Source organism: Doryrhamphus excisus, chromosome 10, assembly GCF_030265055.1.
Source record: "Doryrhamphus excisus isolate RoL2022-K1 chromosome 10, RoL_Dexc_1.0, whole genome shotgun sequence".
NCBI classification, from domain to species: domain Eukaryota; kingdom Metazoa; phylum Chordata; class Actinopteri; order Syngnathiformes; family Syngnathidae; genus Doryrhamphus; species Doryrhamphus excisus.
Genome location: NC_080475.1, coordinates 4,425,121 through 4,434,599, shown reverse-complemented (window position 1 = coordinate 4,434,599; position 9,479 = coordinate 4,425,121). Strand labels below are relative to the sequence as shown.

Below are 9,479 nucleotides of genomic sequence, written 5' to 3'. Positions count from 1 at the left end.
ACAGCGGCGGTTTTAGTGGAAGCGTCGCCTGCTGATACGTTCACTGACCTTGAGGATCTGTACTAAGCGTGCACTCGGGTGGATTGAAGAGGTATAAAAAAAAAAAGAAAACAAAAAAAAATATGTGAACAGGTTGTTTTAATGTGAGAAATATGAACAAGTTTAAACAAGTGTTGTTTCGGCCATGACTTTGCACGAAAACCTGCACAAGCGTTCTGTTAGATGCTAAACCGGTGCTAATTTTTTTCCTAAACTCTCGAACCCTGCGTCTTATACAGCGGTGCAGCAAATTTATGGGTAAATTCTAATCTTGTGACGTCCACAGGAGGTCATCTGAAAGAGAACGCTAAACTCATCACACAGCAACTTAACACTCAAAGGGTATAGCTGAGAATTATGAAATACGGGTTTAACATAACTTTTCTAAAGTCTTTTAAAGTTTTCCTATAATACACTGCACCTGAGCATTTATTGGGACGCTGCAATGACGTCAGCCTCCCTTTCGGTTCCGGCATAGTGGGCAGAGATATATATTTCAAAACCTTACTTTTTTTGTTTTGATTTTTAACTTGTCTGTTTCACTTTTGTTTATTTATTAGGTATACTTTGACTGTTAAGTCGCTGTGTGATGAGTTTAGTGCGCTTTAGAAAATTATACTGCAATTTCCAATGGGTTGTGTTTTTTCATCGCTCATGATTGAATCCTGTCAAATACAGAGCTGCCTTGTCCTCGTATAATTTGTATAAAATTTGTATAAAATTTGTACTTATGGGTGTGCCTTACATGCTGGAATTTACAATATTTGTCGGTGCATGTTTTTTTGCTGTCGTTTTCCATGGAGAGTTCACCGTTGGAACCAAACATGACAAGTGTGAACGGGCCCCAAAGCCCCAAAAAACTGTTAACAACTGTGGCTTGGCATGCCCATGGTCCATTTTTAACAACCCCTTTGGAGAAGAATGACTTCAACTAAACTGCAGCTTTTAGATGACTTACTTGAATACAAGCAGGTGGAACCAACGTCAAGGCACTTAACAGAGAAATAAGGGAACCAGGCCAAAACGGGGGTGCGATCAATGTTCCATGGGTGTCTCCTCCTTCTTCTTCTCCTCATCCTCGTCCTCACTGGCAGGTTCGTAGTCTTCGTCAACGGCCGTATCTTCATCCTCGCCCTCCATTTCTCCTCCCAGCTCGCTCAGCAGCTGCTCCACGTGCTCCAACACGGGCTGGTCGTCACAGTGCAGCTTGCTGTGCAGCTGACACAGAAAAATAAATTGATGAGCGTCTGGTTTTGGAAAGAAAGGATGAATGTGAAAAAAAAAATGAAATAAAAAATGAAAAACTATTCAGGAGAAATAATAAAAAATTTAAAAAAAAAATTTCCACAATAGGCATTTTCTGTATACATAAATGCGGTGCATTTGACAAGACAGTGCTTTTAGTCACTTATGCATCTGGGGCAGCATGGCCGCTTTTTTACGTATTCCGGTTTGTATCTAAAGTTACTTGTCTCGTAATGTACGCGGTGCATTTGACAAGACAGCGCTGTTAGTCACTTATGTATGAGGGGCATCATTGCCGCTTTTTTCCCTATTTCGGTTTGTATCCAAAGTTACTTGTCTCGTAATGTACGCGGTGCATTTGACAAGACAGCGCTGTTAGTCACTTGGAAAACTTTACTCGAAGAACTGAAGAAAAATATTTTTGATTTTCGAGAAAAATACACCTTGCCACCATTGCACGTTTGCGTAAATTACCGATTTCACGCCGATTATTAAAGCGATTAATACGTTGCATCTGAGCATTTATCGGGACGCTGCAATGACGTCAGCCTCCCTTTTGGTTCTGGCATAGTGGGCAGAGGTATATATTTCAAAACGTTACTTTTTTGTTTTGATTTTAAACTCGTTTGTCTGTTTCACTTTTGTTTATTTATTAGGTATATTTTGAATGTTAAGTTGCTGTGTGATGAGTTTAGTGCGCCTTATGAGATGATACTGCAATTTCCGATGGGTTGAGTTTTTTTTTTATGCCGCTTATCCTCACTCAGGTCTGGAGCCTATCCCAGCTGACTGGGGTGCACCTTGGATTGACCGAAATAGGCTCCAGCTCACTGTGTATAAAATTCTTGTTATATAAACTCTTAAGTTGTCATGGTGGTGCAACCTTGCTTGAATGTGACCTGGAGCTGTGACACCGTGGTACAGTCTTGAAATGTAATCGTGTCCTTCCTTGATCAAGTTCCGCGTCGGTGAATTGCCGTCCTGTCACACTAGACCACCGAATTGAACAGTCGGACATTAAGATGTCAGCAAAGAGCAGAGGGAAGTGTCTGCAGCCCGGGCGTTTTAAGTCTCTAAGTGGCGGTTAAGACGGCGGAATTATCCAAGAGCAGCTTGCGTGCTTGTCAGCGAGGTCGTCACGGCTCGCAAAATGCTGGTAAACAGTTTTTTTTTTTCATTTGGCAAGGCAACTCGTTTGGTGGAACGCTTGGAAAACGCTTGGGACAAATAGAACATTCATCTTTCTATTAATGCTGCTGTATGTTTCCTGCAGGGTTGCACGGTGGTCGAGTGGTTAGCGCGCAGACCTCACAGGGTTCATTCAATTCCACCCTCGGCCATCTCTGTGTGGAGTTTGCATGTTCTCCCCGTGCATGCGTGGGTTTTCTCCGGGTACTCCGGTTTCCTCCCACATTCCAAAAAAAAACTTGCTAGGTTAATTAGCGACTCCAAATTGTCCATAGGTATGAATGTGAGTGTGAATGGTTGTTTGTCTATATGTGCCCTGTGATTGGCTGGCCACCAGTCCAGGGTGTACCCCGCCTCTCGCCCGAAGACAGCTGGGATAGGCTCCAGCAACTCCGAAGACAGCTGGGATAGGTTCCAGCAACCCAGAAGACAGCTGGGATAGGCTCCAGCAACCCCCAAAGACAGCTGGGATAGGCTCCAGCAACTCCGAAGACAGCTGGGATAGGTTCCAGCAACCCAGAAGACAGCTGGGATAGGCTCCAGCAACCCCGAAGACAGCAGGGATAGGCTCCAGCAACCCCGAAGACAGCTGGGATAGGCTCCAGCAACCCCCATGACCCTCGTGAAGTCTAGTTTTAAAGGGCAAAAAGTCACTCATATATTCTGTTATTGTATTATATTCATATATTATATATTTTTTTTATTATTTTTTAAGTCTTTCTTTAAGCTTTAAAGGGCAAAAAGTTGTTCATATTTTGTTATTATATTATATTCATATATTAAATATTTTTTATTTTTTTTAAGTCTTTTTTAAGCTTTAAAGGGCGAAAAGTCACTCATATATTTTGTTATTGTATTATATTCATATATTCATATATTATATATTTTTTATTTTTATTTTTTAAGTCTTTTTTAAGCTTTAAAGGGCAAAAAGACACTCATATATTTTGTTATTGTATTATATTCATATATTACATATATTTTTTTATTTTTTTTAAGTCTTTTTAAGCTTTAAAGGGCAAAAAGTCACTCATATTTTGTTATTGTATTATATTCATATATTATATATTTTTTATTATTTTTTAAGTCTTTTTTTAAGCTTTAAAGGGCAAAAAGTCACTTGTGTGGGTCGCTGTAGGGCCTCTTGACACGAGTGTTGACGGCTGACAGCTGTGTCTACCGATGTAGCTTATCACCACCAGTGTGTGACACCATGCGACACACACACACACACACACACACACACACACACCAGTCAATAAAAGTGCTATCTCAGTGATATATGGCGTTCCTACACAGCACAGAGATTTATCCATGTTAAAATACACAGCTTGTGTGGAATTACTGAAACTAAAACTCCTTCCCATACCTGCCACGGAGTGCAGTATTTTTTGGAGTGTTTTTTTTTTGTTACAAAAAAATAAAACTTGAGAGAGAGGACACATAGTTGAGTGTGTACTCTATCTAGTATATCTATCTAGTATACAAGTGTAGGGTCACTTGGGCCAGAAGAAAAGAGACGAGCGAGTGTGACTGCGGCGCCACAAGACCGGTCTCCAAGCAACATTCTGACAGGAGACGCGTACGCTCTCAAGGGAACTCATTTGGTCTGTAACAATGTGTGTGTGTGTGTGTGTTGAAGACGACGCTTTCGCTTTCTCTGCAGGCTGCGGTTCCTAAGGGGAGAGTTACATGACCCAGCCACAAGGTCTGACACGCTCTCTCCTTTTCAGCCCTCCTTAGCGCCACACAGGGGAGAAAAATAATAAAAAATAAAAAAATATCACATTGATTGTCACTCTGAAATGCCTGGAGATGTTTATCCTCTACGAATAAAAGTTGTATCTAGTACTCGATACAAAGAATAATTGCATCTTGCAGCCTTGGGTGAAAGTGTGTTGTATTCAGTGCAGTACTGTGTGGTATTAAATACAAAACTTAGACCTCCGTGTGTACAGATATGGACGCTATTGAGCCGTGACTCCGACTATATGGATAAGATTATTCATTGTGATGTCTAAGCTGGTTAAACAAACAAGATCTATTGTTTTTACACATTCTGCACACGACGATGCTGAGATCAGCAAAAAAAAATAAAAAAAAATCTCATTTACAACGTATTCTCTCTACACTCTTTCACAGCCCAGAGCTGCCAAAAAGAGAATCACTTTGTGTAAAAAACAACTTAAATAAACATAACATTTTCAAGCTCGGGTGTCAGGAAATAAAAACGATGTCATACATAAGGTGCACCAACCTGTGGCACACAGGAAATACAAAACAGATCTGGAGTATTCTGCTCACACAAAACATTGAGACATTACCTTACATTACATTACCTTAACAATGTGTGAAGTTAATAATAGGCCATTATTTACACATACATTCTGGTTAGTACTTTTGTTATTTACACATACATTCTGGTTAGTACTTTTGTTATTTACACATACATTCTGGTTAGTACTTTTGTTATTTACACATACATTCTGGTTAGTACTTTTGTTATTTACACATACATTCTGGTTAGTACTTTTGTTATTTACACATACATTCTGGTTAGTACTTTTGTTATTTACACATACATTCTGGTTAGTACTTTTGTTATTTATACATACATTCTGGTTAGTACTTTTGTTATTTATACATACATTCTGGTTAGTACTTTTGTTATGTATACATACATTCTGGTGAGTACTTTTGTTATTTACACATACATTCTGGTTAGTACTTTTGTTATTTATACATACATTCTGGTTAGTACTTTTGTTATGTATACATACATTCTGGTGAGTACTTTTGTTATTTACACATACATTCTGGTTAGTACTTTTGTTATTTACACATACATTCTGGTTAGTACTTTTGTTATTTATACATATATTCTGGTTAGTACTTTTGTTATTTACACATAGTACTTTTGCTATTTACACATACATTCTGGTGAGTACTTTTGTTATTTACACATACATTCTGGTTAGTACTTTTGTTATTTATACATAAATTCTGGTTAGTACTTTTGTTATTTACACATACATTCTGGTTAGTACTTTTGTTATTTACGCATACATTCTGGTTAGTACTTTTGTTAACATAATTGTTGTGGCCGTACTCAGCTAAAAATCAACTCTGATGTCACTTCCTGTCCACTGTCACTTCCTTCCTGTAATGAACAATCGCCAATGACAGTTTTTTTTATTATTTTATAATTCTAAACATAATAATATACATAATAAACATAATTGTTGTGGCCGTACTCAGCTAAAAATGAACTCTGAATCTCCGACGTCACTTCCTGTCCACACGTACGGAAGACTTTTATTGAAACACACAACACAATATTTATGTCTTAAATGGCTTATTTTCTCAGATTATATCAACTATATTGGGAAATATGAGTGGATAAGGTGACTATAGGGGTGTTAGATCATGTCTACAAGGCTCTAATAATGATTCATTCATTCATTGATTTTCTACCGCTTATACTCACGAGGGTGGCGGGGATGCTGGAGCCTATCCCAGCTGTCTTCGTGGTGAGAGGCAGGGTACACCCTGGACTGGTCGCAAGCCAATCACAGGGGACATAGAGACAAACAACCATTCACACTCACATTCATACCTATGGACAATTTGGAGTCGCTAATTAACCTAGCATGTTTTTGGAACGTGGGAGGAAACCGGAGTAAAAATGTATATATTAATTTTTTTTATACATTGTCTGGAAGTAATTTAACCGCGGTATACGCGTATCACAAAGACAAACTGTGCAGGCCTTTTAGCATTTTAACTAAGTAGCCTGGACATGATGGATACATCAACAAGCAGCGGCTTTATTCAGCTTTAATACAACTTAAAACTATCGATTGCGCATAGAACGAAACTGCAGTCCATCACGATTACGCGTGTCACAGATTGAACGGTAAAGTGAAAATCAATGCAAATGTATACTTTGTTTAGGTCATCAAAATCCATGCACAATTATTCTTTATTTATTTACATTTTCCTGACACTCAGAGGAAAAATAAGTTGCTAGGCAACGCTCCCAAACGCTGCCGCTGCTGAGTCAGAGATGCGCCAAGTGAATTGAAACCAAGTTATGCCAACATATATCACACTTGATTTGAGGCAGCATGCAGTAAAGCCGACGTGGCAGTAGTTAAAGCATCGACACTAACAATGTTCAAGTCCTTCAACGCAAATCAAGGCTGACACTATACTATACAAGGCTTGGTACACCTTTTTTTTTTTTCCTCCAAAGTCACACTCAAGCACTTTTCAAGGGCTTATATATAAGCTTTTCCTAACACCTTATACACATTCACGCCGCGATAAGCAACCAGATAGCAGACGCGATAAGAAATTAAAGGTTTTATGTACACGTTTATGCTAACACGGCGTCTCTATTGTTACGTTTAACAAGCACAAGATGGTGCAAATAAGCGGATGCCCTCTAGTCCTACGACGACCTTGAGTAGAAAGTGATGTTGTGCATGAGGTTACGTGAGACGCAACGGCATTTCTACTCCATGCGTGTCTTGCTTTTGGAAACCGCTGCATCGTGAATGTGGCAGAGGATGTTGAACCTTAAAAGGTTCTACTGTATTCAGCCGTGAAAGTGACTACAGATGATCGGAGATTAATGTATGCAGTACTTGTAACATCCATTTCATAAAAAGATGGCCGCAAAAAATAAAACAATAAAATAAACTAAAGTAAAGCAAAATAGACTAAACTAAACAAAACTAAAATAAAATAAACAAAACTAAAATAAACTAAACTAAAATAAACAAAACTAATATAAACAAAAATAAACAAAAATAAACAAAAATAAAATAAAATAAAACAATAAAATAAACTAAAGTAAACCAAAATAGACAAAACAAAACAAAACAAAACAAAACAAAACAAAACAAAACAAAACAAAACAAAACAAAACAAAATAAAATAAAATAAAACAAAATAAAATAAAATAAAATAAAGATGGCCGCATTGAGGATGGAAAAATTACATGTTGAAAGCTTTTAATACGCCAATTTTATTTATTTGAACACTGTATTCAGCCGTGAAAGTGACTACAGACGATCAAACAAAAGTTTTTTTTGCAGTGAGGTCAACATCAGATATTAATGTATGCACTTGTAACATCCACTTCCTTAAAAGGTGGCTGCAAAAAAAAATTAACATATGAATAAAAAAATTATTAATGTATGCACTACTAAAAAAAGAAAATAATAATAATAATAAAATAATACACTACTTGTAACATCCACTTCCTAAAAAGGTGGCTGCAAAAACAAATATATGAATAAATAAAAAAAATACAAAAATAATAATAAATAAATAAGGTGGCCGCATTGACGATGGAACAATTACAACTTGTTGAAAGCTTTTAATATGCCAATTTTATTTATTTATCACTGTATTCAGCAATGAAAGTGCACTACTTGTAACATCCACTTCCTAAAAAGGTGGCCGCAAAAAAAAAATAAAAAATAAATAAATAAAAACTAAAAATAAGGTGGCCGCATTGACAATAGAAAAATTATGTGTTGAAAGCTTTTAATACGCCAATTTTATTTATTGAACACTTGCGGTACACAATAGAGTCATCATTAATCATGAACACCTACAAATGGAGGCCGCCATAATGGAATATAAGTGTTAATTAGATTAGATTAGATTCAACTTTATTGTTATTGCTCATGTCACTTGTACAGGGCAACAAAATGCAGTTAGCATCCAACCAGAAGTGCAATTTTTATAAGTACATTAGTATGGACAGATCTATGTAAATAAAACTATACAGGCTATGACTATAATACAGTGAGGATATGTACAGGGATATAAATGACTATAATATGGCTATTGTAGATTATACAGATTATACAGATTATAAACAGTATGGGTATGACAATATATAATAACAGTAATATATACAGTATTGCAATGGAGTGACTAGGGTATGGAAATGACTATAATATGGCTATTGTAGATTATACAGATTATAAACAGTATGGATATGACAATATAGCAGTAATATGTACAGTATTGCAGTGAAGTGACTAGAGTATGGTTATTGCAGATTATATAAATTATAAACAGTGTGATCAATGAATCAACAGATAGTATATGTACAGTAGTGCAATGGTACAATAGTGCAATGAAGTGATGGGGGAGGGCATAGGTCAGCGGGGGGATGTACGTAGTGGAATGGGTGGGCAATGGGGGGCAGAGTTCAGCAAGGAGACAGCTGTTGGGAAAAAGCTGTTCCTGAACCTGGTGGTTCGTGTCCGTAAACTCCTGTAGCGCCTCCCTGAGGGTAGGAGGGCAAACAGTCTGTGTGCTGGGTGGTGTGAGTCTTTGGCAATTTGTGATGCCCTCCTGAGACAACGCTTCCTGTAGATGTCCCCGATGGCAGGAAGTGGGGCTCCGGCAATGCGTTGGGCAGATTTGACTACCCTCTGCAATGCCTTCCGGTCCGCGACAGAGCAGTTCCCATACCAGGCTGTGATGCAACTGGTTAGGATGCTCTCGATTGTGCATCTGTAGAAGTTCACCAGGATGTCTGAAGAGAAGTGGTTCTTCTTCAGGGTCCTCAGGAAGAAGAGGCGCTGGTGAGCCTTCTTGACCAGGCTGGAGCAGTTGGTAGTCCAGGAGAGGTCCTGTGAGATGTGGATCCCCAAGAATTTGAAGCTGGCCACACGCTCCACTGTCTCACCGTTGATGGAGATTGGTGGATGTATGGCGGCATTCTTCCTGAAGTCCACAATGAGTTCTTTTGTTTTTGTTGTGTTGAGTAGTAAATTGTTGTCCTTGCACCACGCAGCCAGGTAGTCCACCTCCTCCCTATAGGCAGACTCATCGTTGTTGTTGATGAGGCCAATCACTGTAGTGTCGTCTGCAAACTTAATGATGGTATTGGAGCCATGTTTGGGTTTGCAGTCGTGGGTGAAGAGAGAGTAGAGGAATGGGCTTAACACACAGCCTTGTGGTACTCCGGTGTTTATGGT

At 38.3% G+C, this 9,479-nt stretch overlaps 1 protein-coding gene across 1 annotated transcript in view; it reads right to left on the bottom strand.

The window, feature by feature from the left end:
- The window catches only part of si:dkey-12j5.1 (uncharacterized), a 41,924-nt gene continuing 32,445 nt past the window's right edge, over window positions 1–9,479 (bottom strand). Inside the window, exon 11 of the mRNA XM_058084587.1 lies at window positions 1–1,257. Within this exon, the coding sequence (XP_057940570.1) occupies window positions 1,075–1,257 (183 nt within the window). The 3' untranslated portion in view covers window positions 1–1,074. The remainder of the gene's footprint in view (window positions 1,258–9,479) is intronic.